The sequence below is a fragment of the Cibotium barometz genome, chromosome 15 (genome assembly GCF_041138505.1).
Source record: "Cibotium barometz isolate CiBa-2024 chromosome 15, ASM4113850v1, whole genome shotgun sequence".
In the NCBI taxonomy this organism is placed as follows: domain Eukaryota; kingdom Viridiplantae; phylum Streptophyta; class Polypodiopsida; order Cyatheales; family Cibotiaceae; genus Cibotium; species Cibotium barometz.
Window position 1 is genome coordinate 4,923,194 of NC_141060.1, and position 17,105 is coordinate 4,940,298.

Here is a 17,105-nt window from a genome sequence, read left to right on the forward strand (position 1 = left end):
AGTAGTTTGCCACTGAAGCCAATTTGTACCAGTGCCTTGTTTGCTAGTTCCTTGGTGGGGGACCCTGTAGAGTAGGTGCTAGAGTATTACCCCCTCTCGACCGCCTATGTGGACCAATGCCAACACCTTGGTTGTTTTGGTGATTTACTAGTGTTGGGGTTGTTGCTTCTATTTTATGCCACACTCATCATCAACATGTCGAGACATTTGGCACAATGAGTGTAGTATCTATTCTTTTTAGGAATATTTTGCCAATAGGGAGTGGGTGTTGAGGCAAAGTTTTTGGGATTAGTGGTGTTGCCTTGTGGTTTGCCTTGATTACTTGGGTTGTTTTTCCCCTTCCCTTGCTGCCCTTTGTGGTGGGTAGAGGTGGTATTGAAAACAAGGGACCCCTCTTGTTGGTGGGTGTTGGAAACAAGGGACCCCTCTTGGTGGGTAAAGGAGGAAGAAGAAGATGACTTCTTGCGGTGAAACTGGTCATGCAACCGAGAAAAGTGCAAGAGTTAGCACTCACACTCATACAGGTTAGGCATAGGTTCTAAACTAATGGTATGTGTGACAAAAGTAAAGAAACTAGGCGGCAGTTTGTTCAGTAATGTGATGACTTGGTATTCCTGAGACTTGGCAGAGCTAGTGGTAGCGTACTCCGTGTTAAGGCGTTAGTATTCAGCAACCTTAACTTTCAAATCATCCCCCTCTTTAATAGAGAATTTTTGGATTTAATGCTTGAGATCAATGCGATGTGTGCAATTACGTGCTACATATCTCTCTGCAAGGTGTGCCCATTTGTCAGAGACATCTGCAAGGTGTGCCCATTTGTCAGAGACACAGGAGAGAGTGAATGAAACTTTGGCAAAAGTCCTTGCACATGAGCTCCACTATGGCAGTGGCATTCCTAACTTTCCAATAGTGGATGACCTTAGGAGGTGCTAGTGAGGGGTGGGGTTTCGGTTCCAATCCCTTCACCAAGCTCCAAGAACCTTGGGAAGTGAAAACCTGTTCCATAAGGTTAGCCCAAGTGGTGTAATTAGACCCATTAAAATGAATGTTTTCTATGAAAGCATTTCTAGACAAAGAAACATGAAGGGAAGGAGGTGGTGGGGTCTAAGATGGCTAGTACCCATATTCGGAGTGTAAAGGGTTAGGTGAAACTCGAGAATAACCACTAATACCCGGCACAGGTGTAGGACTTGGTGAGAGGGTGCTCCATAAGATGGATACAAGGTTGGGCACGCGACGCAGGTGGAATACCTGGCTGTTGAGGTACAAATCCTTGAGTAGGCACATAAGCTAGTAGAGGTGTCGTGATTGTGATGGGTTAGTAATCTACCTGATACCCCCGAATGCTAAGTGGCGACACAGTGCCAGTGGCTATAGTGTTGAGATCCTTGTTTTGGGTAAAACCCATACATAAGTCCGTGTGGAGGTGTAGCCAATAATGGCTGCATGCCAACACTAGCAAGAAAAAACATGGGTTGGGTGGGAGAGTTTTGTTCTTGTGGTTGTGTAGTATTTCAAAATACATTAGGATCAAGAATAGAAAGTGAACCAGAAGAGAAAATAATGTTATCTCCTTGTACACTAGTAGTCTCGAAGCGTAATCTGCTCCTAGACTCTCCTCTATTCAGGTTCACATTACTCCAGGGATCAAGAGTAGTTGTTGATACCATATGTTGAGAACCTGTGCTGCTAACACCCATGTAGTGTTAGGCACATAAGCACTCAAACGTACATACTTGGGGGGTTCACTATATGTAAACCCTCTATATCATGTGCGTTCAAGGCCTAATTTTAAAATCCCTTATCTGTAAAATTTTCATGAGTAAAACACACCCTTTGTCTATTCCATCTGTAAATGCCCCCTTTAAATTGTTAGAAATATAATCCTAACTTGTCCCTTAGCCATAAAACAAATGTGCATAGGATGAAATGTTAGCCTAAGCTAAAATCAAAGTGTGTAGCATCACTCCACATGTCCATCCTTATGTCAAGGTGAATCCCTACATTAAAGGAGTCATGGAGCATCTTTAGGAGAAGCATCTAGCTCATCTACATCATTAGTGATGTCATGCACTGCTCCAAAGGCTATATAAAGCCCATGTAGCACTCACATTGGATATGAAGCAATGCAGTTATTTTTCATATTATGAATGGCTCAAATCTCTTCCCACCTTGATTTCTTTCAAGGTGTCAAAGCTAATTATGTTCCCAAGGACCTCATTAAGTTGATTTATTAGTTACTTAGCATATTAATTAACCCACCATCAGTGGAGTCAAAATAGACTTAGGGCACAGGTCGCCATCGCTTCAATTAATCGATTTCGCTCTGCTGTATGACTCGCATGACCATTTCCCCCAATTCGTCGTGTTTTTTGAATAAGCAGCTGTGCAGAGCTTTGTTCTCTCTCCACAAAAGGAATTGTGTCAATTCCTCTTAGCTACAAGTGCACCCCAAGGTGCTCTAGCTTCCCCTAAAAGGTCTTGCAAAATGGTATAGCCAATCTCCAATGCCAAGCTGATTTGCAGAGGGGGGTTCTACTGCATATTTTCTACATAAGCATTTTAATGCTTGGTGGTAATGATCTTGCTTAATCCTTTTTTTAATGATCATAATAATGTTATCACATGCAAAGGCTAGTCCTCTACTTTGATTATGCATTATCACATCTCTATCCACATAGATAATATATGTGTATGTGGTTATGAAGCTTGAATGCCACCTCTTGTAAAGGGATTATAGACACTGCCCTGAGTCTATTTTCTCAGTGGGGTAAGACCTCCCTATCTATGGCATTCATATCAATCATGGATTCTAATTCTAAGTGTCCAGATAAGTTCAATGGCATAGGGTTTCACACCTGGCAAACAAAGGTCAAGGGCCATTTAATGAGAAAGAACTTATGGAGCTTAGTCAAACCACAAGTAGAAGGAGAGGGAGAAGGAGTTGTCACTAGAGCGACCACTGTTGCTTTGCAAGCAAAGGGTGAAAAATCTTTAGGGATAATAATCACAACATTAGATGATAATTTTATACATTATATAGATGATGCTGACACTGCAGCACAAGCTTGGGAAACACTTGAGAAAATCTTTGGTGTGCTAAAACAAAGAATTCTAAGATTAGTCTTAAAATGCAACTCTATGGACTCACAATAGAAGCAAATGAAGGAGTGTCTTCACTCATAATTAGGTTAAAGAGTCTTATGACTCAACTTGTGTATGTCCAATCTCCTATACCTAATGAAGATGGTTTTGACATCTTGTTGAAGACCGTGCCTTCAAAATTTGATCAACTTGTCACTGTGCTTAAAGAGAAGGAACCTATTCCTTCTTTGGTGATAAACTCTTTGCAGGAAGAAGAAGAAAAACAAATCAAAGACTTCCAAGAAGATGCCTATGCGGTCTCCACTATCAATAATAAGAATAAATGTGCAACCTATGGGAGGACTAATCACCAAACAAAGGATTGCTTCACCAACAACCCTTGTGTGCACTATGGAAAGAGAAATCATCCATCACAAAGATGCTATCTCAAGGACAAGAGGAAAGAGAAGGTCAACACTGTTGAAGAAAATCACTTTGTAGAAGTTTCCGGTATTGTTGGACCTAGAGATGATGATAATCCCTATGCTTTGTAAAAAGGTTATCATTGTCCAGTCTTGTATGGTAAAAAATCCTTAGTTGTTTTCTTTCTCTTGTTGTTTGTAAAGAGTACTTAAACCTTGTTATTGTATGGTTGAGACTCTAATGTATCAAGGGGAGATGTTGTTAAGCTCAAAACTTTTACTAGAATGTCAAGTTTGGCTTAAGGGGGGTGTTAGAAATATAAGCCCAACTTGTCCCTTAGCCATAAAACAAATGTGCATAGGATGAAATGTTAGCCTAAGCTAAAATCAAAGTGTGTAGCATCACTCCACATGTACATCCTTATGTCAAGAGGCATCCCTACATTAAAGGAGTCGTGGAGCATCTTTAGGAGAAGCATCTAGCTCATCTGCATCATCAATGATGTCATCCAGGACTTGATGTATCTCCAGATGAGGCTGGATGTAAGGGTCGAGTACTGGCACACTAGCTATAGGCATATATCCCCCTCTAGAAGAGAAGTTTGATAATATTGGAGAGAAAGATTGAGATGCCAAAGGTGTAGAGGGTGAGTAGGTGTAGATAGGCTAGTCATCCTAATGTAAGACCTTGAATGGGGCTCTCCAATGATGCGTAAGAAGTCCCATCCTCCGTGTGGTCAAAATTAGAATAAGGAGAATCAACTTCTAGTGAGAAAGGCTAGTCCTTTGAAATCATGGTGGGTAGATGATCCATGCTATGTGCTCTTAAGGTCTTTAATCAATACCTTTGCTCACAATATTGTAAAATTCAAATGATCTTGGTCTCTTTCCCTCTTTGCTAGGTTATACCTCTTGATCCATTTCTCCATACAGTAGGTGAGTTGAGGATGTAAAATTTATTAAGCTTCTCTCGCAATGCCATATCCATTGTTATCTAAAGGCCTTGTCCTTGAGGCTCTTCCCCAATGAGCTGATTATTCTCTTCTTGTGTCCACAATCGTGGCATATCTGGGTGTGATGTACTAAGAAATTTTGTAATGTACATAAGAGATTATTGAACAAGCCATCCCATTGCCAAACTGCCTTTAGGGCAAGATTTTTGATGAACACAACCTTTCAGTATCTTTATAAATCTCTCGAGGAAAAACATCCATCAGCTACTACTAATGAACAATACCTGCTACAGAAACCTCATCAACCACATGAACAAGTAGGTGTAATTAAATCATCAGGAAACTTGTTGTTGGAAAGAATTTCTTCGCCATTGTAACTACTTCAATGGAGTTTAGACAGGTTGCTTCCAACATATTTCTTCTAATCTCCTTCTTTGATATCCACCGTACCACTACACTAATCTTGTATATTGTCGCTCTTATGTCCCACTAAGGCAATTCCTTAATTGCTATTGGTAGCATAAACTGTAATATTTTGTGCCAGTTTTATGAGGCTTCAAGACACTAAGCTCTTCATCCTTTGTGAATGCTCCCTTCAAGCAATGCATACAACCAGTGGGAGTACGAAACTCACTGATGCAATTTCTTACATACCGCTGCTCTTCTTTGGTTTTAAGAAGACACAAGGTGCTCTAGGGAGAATTTCCTTCCCATCAAGTTTGATCCGTTTCCATAAGTGTTGCATGTGATCCACATCTTGTAGATCGTCCCTTTGTGCCTTGCTCTCTTTAGCACCTGTGATGGTTTTCTAAAGCATATAGGCTATATTGTTCTTAAAATGTGCATAGGGTCAAGAAGATGATTGACTAGAAGATCAATCCAGTATGGGAGTAGATGGAAGATGGATAGTTGCCTCATTTCGAGGGGTGAACAACTTGGATCCACTTCCCATGCCCTCCTCTAATCACTTGGCTTTAGCACACAAGGAGGCCTCCCTAGAAATCTCTCTCGCAAATTATGGTTGTCTCAATAGGGAGATACTTTTTGTGGCCCTTATATATAACCTTCCTGAAATATGTTGAGTATGAGGCCTCTAATCTAGGTCCTCATATATAACCTTCCTGAAATATGTTGAGATATGCAAATAATACAAAAATACCGAAATTGTGAAATTAAATCAGATTAAGAAATCTTAGAATAATAAACTTACTAGAGCACTCTCGATACCCTAGCCAATCATGCATGGTCCACATAAGTATTCCTTGTACTGTTGTTGTTTTGCAACCCTTTCTCCAAACCACTTAGACGCATCATGAACTTGGATACCATCCCACAACGTGCATAGCTCGACAACTAATGGAGACAAGTAGACGCCCATGTTCTTAACCTTGTACTTCCTTTGGAACTATCAAGGAAAGTAAAAGGTGCCCCTTCTTTATTGCTAACCATGGTGGAAGGTTATAGTTCACTAGCAAACAGGCCATGTACTCCATGATGAACTTCGTAAGCCAAATGGATTGACTCCATCCATTGCTAGTCTACGCATAACGTCATCTGTGGATTTGGTGTTCCAACACCAAGTCAATGGGTTTGCATCTGAACATTGTTTGAATACATGGAATGATGGGTAAGTGTTATAAGACTTTGGCAGGGACCCTTTTTCCTTGGAAATCTTGCCTACATCTTGATGAATCACACTGTGGACACTCGTGAAGAGTGGCGTACTTATGCCGAAAGAGAAAATAATTATTTGGACAGGCATGGTGTGTGTTATAGTCCATCCCTATGGAGTGCAACATTTATTTTGCTCATGAACGGTCCGAAGGCATCTCATTATCTTTTGGTAGAATTTGATCCTTCAATAACCTATATGATAAAATAGAACAAATAGTAAAGGAGAAAGACAAGACATTCATGCAGACATAGAGAGAGGAAGGGACACATACCCTATAAGTTTTGAAATGCTCGTATCAGACCACCCATATATTGATTGTGCAAGCTTAATATATGGAGAGGCAAGTGCAAAGAACTGAAACACGTGCTCCACAGTAAAGTGGTAGACGAGCAAGCCTACGTACCACTTTCTCCTCTTGAGAAGCATGCTCCACACGTTGTCTGATATCTTCTACTTCTTGGGCCATTACATGCTCCGAATCACGATCGTCTACTCCGTGGCTTGTGTTGTGCCAGGGCATCTATCATGTCGTCCATGTCATGTTCTAGAACGTGATCTGAGTCCGTAAAATCTTTCTCGGGTTCCAATCCCATCGAGGTTTCCTCTGCCCTTGCTCTTTTTCTTCGCTCATGTTGGATATCCACATGATCAACCGGTTCATTGTTGTCTGGGCGAACATTGAGGCTAGTAAGCAGATGTTGCAAGTGCTCCACTAGAAATACGCCCCATTTTTTGGAATGCTTATTGCAAATTCTTCGACGTCAGCAACTTGGTACTTGCAAATGGCTGCATGGGCACAATGTTTTCTCCTCTAAAAATTGGCAAAATTTAAAAGGTTCATAACACTCATGGGCTCCATGTATGTTGAATACACATGTGAATTTGGGTTTAAATGAGGGGGAGGTGGAGCTTTTTTTATAGTTCATGCATGGCCTAGTCTATATATTCTAATTTTTTATGGAAAGGTGTTAGGCCACCACATAGGCTACACCCTCGGACACTCCACGGCGGCACGTCACACAAACCCCACCCACGAATCTCTCGACTACTTCTAGTTGTAGAAGACGAGATCGCTCACACGACGACGAGTTGTTGCCATGGTTGTGACTCCAAAGATGCTTCTTCCCCTTAGCGTCACGAGCACCTACCCATTGCCAGTTGTGAAAGGGAACACCATGCTCGCGCTCATCACGCCGCTTCGACACAAACCCCTCTACCCCCAATCCGACTCATTCTTGATACCAATTAGTGGATGAAAATGTGGTCCTGGATGATGTTGACAATAAGATGAAGTCTCAAATCTGCGAGTTATGCCATAGCCTTTGACCGGATGACTGCATGACTACACGGTATAAACTTGGTAGTAACGTAAAAAGAAGGAACGAGTCGTGAATCAAATCAAGAGTGATTTTATGCCAACACTAGGTAGTGAAGAGGTCCATCCTAGATAGATAAAAGATCACATGGTGAACATGATGAAGCACTGACGTAGCGACATCACATTGGGAAGGTATAAGTAGTTGGAGGAGGCCGTAGCAAAGTGAATGGAGAGCATAGGAAGCTCCCATCTTGGAAGCGGTGGCTGGGATGCTTTCCACATGTACTTTTTGTAAGTGTTAATAGTACCATCACTCACTTTTTTTGGCATAATGGGCATTTTATTTTTGTTAATAAGTATTCATGCTTCATGCTTCTAGCAAAGAGTGGTCGGTCATGCAGTGAGTGATGTGGAGGAAAGGTGCGCCCTAATGCACGGGACGTATGCCCTCCTCGAGCAACTTGAACGAGATCGCGTCAACATGAACTGGATAAATGTGGTGAATATGGTAAACCTCTACATTTTCCACCCATCAAATAGTTTTTTCATCACTTGTCATTTTTGAGTTTTTACCTTATGAATACTCTTTTATAGGGACTAGTGCCAAACCCTGAGGGCAATGATGATGATTAGGTTCTATACAGGAGTCGGGCCTCTAAATACAATTTTGCCGGCTCTATGTATAAACATATTTTTGTCGGCTCCATGAGCTATGTAACTTCTTCTACTTAATAAAAAGTTAGGTTTTGTGACCTTTGAGTATGGAACAGGGAAGTACTCTTCAAAACCGATATACTAGTACATTTAGGTGCAGGAATGCACCTGGGTGTACCATTATTCAAAAACAAATCCGTTGAAATAGACATTGTTGTAAGCATCAAAATACCAGTCGAAATAACGGTCATCAACATCAAAAAGAGTATCACAATAAGCATTGAAAAGGAAGTCGTAAAATAAGTTCTACTTTCGACGTTTTAAACGACACGTATTTCGACATATATTTACTTAATGAAAGCTTTTGCATAACATCAAAAACTTATTGAATCTTTTATTCCCTTCTCATTGAAGCATAACCCTAACCCTAGCTTCTACATAGAAACCCTAATAGAGAGTTTTGATGGAGAGCTCTCCATCATCAAAACTCTCTATTAAGGTTTCTATGTAGAAGCTAGGGTTAGAATTAAGCTCCAATGAGAAGGGAAAAAGAAGAAGAAAAAAACTTAAAAGAGAGGAAAGAGAAGGGAAATACTTACAAGAAAGCTTTCATGGAAATCTTTTTTGCATAGGAGATGAAGGAAAAGAGAAGACATACCTTGCTTGAGCTTGAGGAGGATAGGGTAGGAGAGGTAGAAGTGATAGATTAGATATAAACCTGCTAAACCCAAGGTATCAAGGTTAGGGCATTCAAATGATAAAATCGCCACAACAAAAAAGAAGCGGGAGTACTTTTTCTAGGCCATGTTACACTGAGTAGCATTTTGTTTTGTTACAGTGTAGCAGCATTTTTTCATTGCTAGAAACGCTACTGAAAAAGCACTGTTGAGCAATTTTTTTCCGCAGGAGTAGCATTTCTAGTAGTGAAAAAACATTGTTGAGTAGCGTTTTTTCACTGCTCAGCAGCATTAAAAGCCCCGACATTTTTCCTTTCGAAAAATGTTACTGAAATGCTACTAAAAAATATTAATGTGCTCTCGATGTGTTATAGTGATAGGGGGGAATCCAAAAAAAAACCTCATTGTAAACATTCTCACTTGACAAGTAAAGTGTGCATACATCTATGTGTGTGTGTGTATGCACACATGCATCTATAGATGTATGTGTATTTGTATCTGTATGCAGATATGTATGTGTGTATGTGTATGTATGTAGGTATGTTTGTTTCTACATACATACACACGCATGCACACACACACACACACACACACAAAGAGATGGTTTTCGATGTATGTAGGTATGTTTGTTTCTACATACACACATGCACGCGCACACACTTATATAAAAAGAGATGTTTTTTAATTGTAAGAAACACAAAGAGACAAAGGAGGGCAAGATGGCCGATGAGGAAGAATAAACTTTACTACGCTAAGAATCAAAGAGAAAAGATAAGGTAGAGGAAAGTCCTTCTACGTAATTTTAAAAATCAAAGGCCAAGATGAAGACACTAGAGATAAGGAGATCACGATTTTTTAAAAATCCTCTTATGATTTCGTTGTGTAAAATCAATCTCATGACGGACATTCCAATGCGTCGATTGTTGCTATCTATATAGACTTGGTTATTTATAAAGCGTAGAATTGTGATCTCAAGTTCAAGGACTTCACACCCTCAATAACTTTAGCTTAAAGTGACTGACAAAGATTGGAAGTCGTCAAAGCTTTATTGTTCTCTCATACTTTGTAATCCTTTTGTAAAAAAAAATCCACTACTGCCTAAACTAAGCCCTTTACACATTGCCCATGATGCTGACATGAATGGGCAATATGTGAAGCCCTTAAGTGACAAGTCGTGAGACATGCATGCTAATGTGAACACTGGAGGATGGTGGGCAATATTAGAGGCCTTAAGTGGCAAGTTGAAAGTCATTACAATGCATGCTAATGGGAGCAATGTTCATGCATAAAAACATCTTTTTCTCCACAAATCATGACTAATGAGATTACCCTATAGGATGAAAATTCTCTCTTTATCCTTTCATATAGCCGCGCTTTATAAAAAAAAAGAAAAGAAAATTTGTGTTCACTTTTGAACTAAATGCTTGCTTTTAAACTTATGTTTATCTTTGGAAATTGAGAAGAGATTATATTTTATTTTGCGGGGCCATTGGATTGGAGGTTTTCTATAAACAGTGAATGGGAGGTGAGTAATGGAGCAAGAAAGAGAAGGGAATGGTGGCACCTTTTGGATTGGAGGTTTTCTATAAACAGTGAATGGCAGGTGAGTAATGGAGCAAGAAAGAGAATGGAATGGTGGCACCTTTTGTAACTTAGTGAGGGGGGAATAATTATGGTTCTGGACAGTACTGTTTGTGGTGATGGATGGCAAACGAGGAGGAGGGTCCGGGGTCTTGATCAATATATATCCCACATAAAGGAAAAAGAGGAAAATGCGACAAGAACAACATAGGGATTCCGAGCGAGGCACAACACCACGCGCCAGCTGTCTGCACTAGAGCAGATTAGAAAACGTGCTATTGTTTTGTTTTCGATTGACAAAACCAAAGCGCATAGATTTCGCATGTGCAAAAAACTTTGTGAGGTTTGTGTGGGAAAAAAAGTGTACGCGATCAAGGGGGGACTTTATTATCATTGGTGCGTTTGCAAATTGCAGAGCATGACAAGCACAGCGGTGCCCCCCGAGCCTGATGTGATTATCGTCACTCTCCCAAAACACGAAAAATGTATGGAGTTATCGGCAGGGCTAGAAGTACCCCAGGGTTTTGGGAAATTTAGTTCTATGCCCTTTCAATCTCTTCATAAAGACCAAAAAAAAAAAAAGCTAGTTAAAGAAAAGCCCTTCAAAAAAAGAAAAAATTGGGACCCTTTCAAATTATAGGCCTCAGATTCCAACACTTCCCACTCATAGTGCATAGTTTGTTGCAAAACGCAACAAACATCCTAGTTCTCTGTGGCCCCCACAACTTGAAAACCTTCATCCCTCATTCAAGTTGGAACTCGTTTTCTTAACTAGTTTTGATTGATTTGCTGAAGGTTCTTGTACCTCTTCAACTTTAAAAAACTTAGGAACTTTAAAACTTTCTCACTGCCCACCCTAGTGTTGAAAGTTGAAGCCTTCAGAGGGCACAAGAGCCCTTCAAACCTTCTAGAGAAGGCCTCTTAGAAAATAGGGTTGCAAAAGAAGGCCACTATTTTAAAAATGTCTCCAAATTTCACACATAACCATACATATTTAGTTAATTTTTGAAAGTCAATCTAGGCCTTCAAATTGAAGGTTAGGGTAGGCCAATCATGGTGCTCACCTTGTATTTTCGAGTGTAGAATCTAGGGTTTTTCTCCGCACACTAAATTCTTATTATCGAACATCATTGTAGAAAGTAGGGATCATGTTCGAGAAAGATGTGCCTCAACTTACCCTTCAGCGGATCTTCTATAGAAGGAATTGAAATTGTATTTTTCTAAAAACAATAATAGTGTGAAATTTTAAAAAAGTATGCCTAATTTCTATACATTTTAGACTTGGTGAAAATTGAAAAAAAGTGTGTGTGTTTCTAGTTTCTCGAACACTATTTGGGACATTGGGGTTCATGAAAGAGAGACAAGATTTTGTAGTTTTCTCGAAGTCCCTAAAAACGATGTAATTCATGCTTAGGTATTTTGTTTCTACCTCTACATGCTAAGGCAAGGGTCACCACATGGTTACCTAGATTCTTAGAGCACGCAAAAATGTTGAGGCAAATAGGAAAAGGGGCCATAATTAAGAGCAAAGGCATTTAGCAAGGTCAAGATTGGGATGATAAGATTTTTTTCTCATGCCCCTATCAAAATTATTGTAGCCCCTTTTTGTAGCTTCTTTGTCACAATATGGAAGGAAAACATGGGGTTGGTATGTCTAATAGAGTCACAAGTAACTCTTCCTTCTTTCAACACATCTAGTGGTCTCATTGCTCCTCCCCTTAGCTAGCTAGCCTTAATGTAATTACTTGGGGGGTGTACTACTAATACACCCTATGTATTACGTGCATTCAAGGGGTATTTAAAAAAGCCCTTACCTGTGAATTTCTCATGAATAAAATAACCCTTTTTTTAAAAATAGATTTATGGGTTTTTTTTTAAAAATTGATTAAAAAATCCCCTTCTGTAAATGTATTTCTAGAAATTTATCTTAAAAATCTGAAATAAAAAACCCTTCAATTGAACTCATGTGCTATACTTACATATTTTTAAGCAAACCCTCCGAGTGTAATTGCTACCAAGACATTGAATAACAAGAGGCTCAATATTTGGTGACTTATGGGAGGGACATTTATAGGTTTGGAGAGATGATCTTCACTTGAAGAACTTCCGATGAGACTAGTGAGAGGGATAGACAGGTGATCGGCAAGTTTTGGATATGCTAGGGAATATCCAAATCTCCACAACAAGCAATAGGGAGAGATGGCTAAAAGACTAGTCTTAGCCCCTATATTGAATACCTCATTGTTCCTAGACATCCATATTTCCCAGAGGATAGAGTACCTAATCATGGTTATTATGAGGTTAAGTTCTGCTTCCACCTTAATCTCTTCCCCAATCAACTAGCTTGGCAATGTGAGACTTATTTCTAGTTTCAAAAAAATATCAATCTAAAAGCTCCTGATTGGTGGGCATGCCCGAAAGGCATGTCTCCCATCCTCCAAAGCAAACATACATCTTGGGCAAGCACCTATCCTCCAAAGCAGACATACATCTTGGGCAAGCACTTATTCTCCAAAGTAGACATGCATCTTGGGCAAGCACCTGAGGTGAAATTCCTCTTGACCAGCTTGTACCCTAAGGCAAAGCTTCCAAGTAAAAATGACCCCACTTAAACCTCTCTATTTTATTACAATAATGTGTATTCTGGTTGGAAGTGCTCACAACCTTCTATTTTATTACAATAATGTGTATTCTGGTTGGAAGTGCTCACAACCTTCTCTATATAGTATCTTGGTGGAAGATAGACTTAGGGGGGACCCATTAAAGTCTGGGCAATGAGCATGTGAAAAGAGCACATGCAAAGCTAATTGTGTAGCTGTTATCACTATGAATAAAATGAAAAATGACAAGGCTTATGAATGGTACAAAGGTTGTTGCAATTGGGTGTTAAGGATTGTTGCTCTTAATAGATTATGTTTGGCAAACAAGCTAGGGATGATTTTCCTTTTTTTCAGAGATTCAGGCCTAGGAAGACCTTCAGTTCAGCAGGATTTAGTCAACAGCAAGTGTGCTCTCCAAAGGGGTGATTTATACACCAAAACTCCCAGGTGGTATAAGAAGACCAAACAGGAAAAACACACTTTTTTTGAAAAATCATTTCTTGATGCCATGAGATGGGAATAGATGCTGTTGGTATTGTGGAGCACCTGATATCAAAGTGTGGGTTGAAGGAGATGAGTTTGTTGGTGAGTCTCCAAAAGGGGCTACTGTTTTTGCCCTCTTATATTCTGGCATACAACTTGGGTATCAGTTGAGATGGGACTAATCATCCTTTAGAGAAGACGAGACGTGGAAGTTGGTTTGTATGTTGTTAAACTATGCATGAAGCTAACAATGTTGTGGATAACAACAGTGGTTTTTGGTTCCCATTATATTGTTGTACGACTACTGTCCGATATAGTAAGTTGTAAAAGCAAGATGATTCTATAAGGCGATTGTATGATGTATCTATATAAAAGCAGTTATAGTAATATATATATAAATATTTCCCAAAAAAAAGAATTCGTATTTCAAGGAGGATGTACATTAAATGCAACTTGGTCACCTTTTTTGTAACTCTCTCAAAATGGGCACACTTACAAATTGCAGTTTGAATGAAAAAAGCATGTATATGTCCATTTAACATAAAAGAGAATACATAGAAAAATGCTTAGTCTTAGTCTGTTTTTCCACGACTATTGCATTAAATACAACAAAAAGATACACATTTTTGTTAGGACACAACTTGTGAGCCATTTCTCAACTATGCCATTTTTACCTTGTTGGGAAACACCATGGCACAATTAACACAGTTAGATGTCTTGGTCGAAGGAATTGCCATGGTCATGACCGATAACGCACAACTCCACTAATTTTTGTTTTAAAAAAATTTCCTCCGAGTGCTTGCCCCAGCAGGTGGTACGTTCACACTTTGAAGAATATTAGCTGTTGCCCCCGTACTCACTTTTCGCTGGATAAGGTATTCGTTGCTGGATGAGCTGTACGATTATAACGTAACGTACGTGCCGCCTCTATAATATATACATAGGCGCCACCAGCTCTTAGAAACTGCATACTAGCTCCACGCTCCTAATCCTAATTTCCCGATGCTCAGTTGATTTGCCTCATTAGTCCCTCCCACCACCCCCCCCCCCCCGATTGCTTTCTACAGTTTTCTATTGGTTTACTTAAATGCTTGCACTAGCAAATCCATTCCCTCTGATTGATCGACTCTGTGCAATTATCCCTCGTGGTAGTATATATTTCACCTTCTAGCTGCCTCACATACACTAGTACAGAAACACATTAGTAGCCAGCTCCCTCTTATGAGCCCCTAGTACTACCCTCTCACGCATCTCCTAGTACTCCCCGGATCTCAGCACAGAAAGTTCGAATGAGTATCAACGACTCCCATATAATGACTCTAAGCCGCCCTGTTTCTCATGACTCCACCTTGCTCCTCTCCCAGTGCAGCAGCTTGTCCTCTCTTCCCTCTCTTGGGCTCAGCTTTGACTCAGACCATACAAGCAAGATAAATGGAGGCGTGATTGCGGCCGACTGTTGCTGCATCAGAACGCTAGGAAAGCTCGGAGACCACGTGTCTTGCGTGTCGTCGCCTGGTGACAATTATTACTATACCGCTTCGTCTAGCGCCCATCCTATGAAGGTTTGGTCGAAGGATCAAGATCTAGATAGTGGGCAAGCTGGTAACTACAACTCCTTCGGAGCGAAACAAGGGCCTGTGAGAGCTCTTCTTGTTGCAGGTGATAGGGTGTTTACCTCACACGAAGATCTTCATATTCGTGTGTGGGCAAGGCCGGACAATGAGAGATCTTGTCCGTTTGCCGGTGGCGACCACAAGCTGGTGGCAGCCATGCCGACGGTGTGGGACTGCATGACGAGGTCCGTGCTGCCGGGTGGTTACGTGGAGGTAAGGCGACACCATACGAAGCTGTGGATCGAGCACGTAGACGCCATTTCGGCTCTGGCGGTAGACCAGAAAGAGGGTTTCTTGTACTCGGCGTCGTGGGATAGAAGCGTCAAGGTGTGGAGGCTACGGGACTTCAAATGCATCGAGTCCTTCAAAGCCCACGACGACGCCATCAACACTCTCGCCATCTCGCATGACGGCTTCCTCTACACCGGATCTGCAGACTCCAAAATCAAGGTGTGGGCGAGGCAATTTCACAAGAAGCACTACCTCGTTTCCACACTAGAGGCCCACCGGTCGGCCGTGAACGCCCTCGCGCTCAGTCCGGACAGCTCCCTACTCTACTCCGGTGCCTGCGACAAGGCCATCGTGGTGTGGGAGAGAGAACACAGCGCCCAACACGCCACCCTCGCGGGCGCCTTGCGTGGCCATCGTCAATCAGTTCTCTGCTTGGTCTCCGTCGGATGCACCCTTTGCAGCGGCTCTGCCGACAAGACCATTCGGGTGTGGCACAAAATGGCCGGGCGGCTTCATACTTGCATAGCCGTGCTCCAGGGCCATACAGGACCTGTGAAATGCCTGAGTGTTTCAGCATCCCCGGAGGCGACCAATATGGACACCTTCTCTTTGTATAGTGGAAGCTTGGATCACGATATCAAAGTGTGGAGAATACACCTCACTTTAAGCCATCTGGAAAACCAAATTATCAACAAAAAGCCTCAATAACTAATCCGTAGTTTCTACTTCCAAGAGAGGTGTTAATTGACTAATTGAAACTATGTTGATTCTCTAATTAGAATTATATGGATGCTTATGTTGTATACCCTTATCCACAAGGTCTAAGCTCCCATACATTAGACTTTTTCCCATACTGTAAGCAATCCAAGGAAGGTATAATGCGCGTTGATCAAAGATTCTTTTAAGGAGTAATTTTCATTTGTTGTTCTAAAGGTGGCCTTTCCTCTTTCTCTTCTTTGTAAAGAATTATAGATTAAATTCTATTAACCAAAGAATATGTACACAAGTACAAGTATCAAAGTTGGAGGAATAGGAAACAACAATAAAGCACTCACAAAACACACTAGTTTGGAATGGGGACATAAAAGTGTCCTCTTTAAGGGCCACAAAAAGTTTATTTCACAGTGTTAACCTTTTTGAAATCTAAATTTCCTTTAAGCTGTGTAGCATACATACAGAAAGTAATAGTGGCATAAAAGAAAAGGCTCAATAAAGCATCTTATTTCCTCTTAAGAAATCATGGGTACCTTGAAACTTATAGCTTGTACGTTGACATTTTTATCCAGGTCATCACTAACATAGCAACTTTGGTTAGTCTGTCAACTACCACGAAAATGGAGTTGTAACCTGATTGCACTGAAGGTATAAATCCAGTAATAAAGTTCATACTGATACATTCCCACTTCATCTGGGGGATGTCCAATGGATGTAACTTCCCAGGCATTTTTACTCTTTTAGCTTTGACTTTCTGGCATGTCAAACATTGACGTACATGATTCAGTACATCCTTTTTCAGACCAGGCCAAAAGAAGCTTTTCTTTACAGACATGTGGGTTTTGATGAAACCTGGATGTCCTGCTATAAGGCTGTCATGGGCTTCATTCAGAATTTGGTCCTTGGTTCCCTCATCATTGGGAATGCATAGCCTGCGATTATAATACATAATACAAAAGTTGGTGGACTTGAAGGTGCTAAAAGTAAATAAAGCCTTAAAGAAATTTAATAAATGCATACATTTCAACATGTACAACACCAAGCAATATAAATCATTGGAGTCCAAGATAAATTCAATAAATGCATATATGTCATTATGT

General features: G+C 40.6%; 1 protein-coding gene across 1 annotated transcript; it reads left to right on the plus strand.

Annotated features, from left to right (window-relative positions):
* Positions 1–14,509: 14,509 nt before the first annotated feature.
* Positions 14,510–16,190, plus strand: LOC147630877 (protein JINGUBANG-like). The gene has a single exon (XM_086808964.1). It carries the CDS (start codon positions 14,737–14,739, stop codon positions 15,997–15,999), a length of 1,263 nt encoding a protein of 420 aa, XP_086665090.1. The 5' UTR covers positions 14,510–14,736; the 3' UTR covers positions 16,000–16,190.
* The last annotated feature ends 915 nt before the right edge of the window (positions 16,191–17,105 follow it).

Excerpts from the sequence above, each read along its gene's own strand:
- LOC147630877 (XM_086808964.1), top strand. The coding sequence starts at position 14,737 with ATGAGTATCAACGACTCCCATATAATGACTCTAAGCCGCCCTGTTTCT.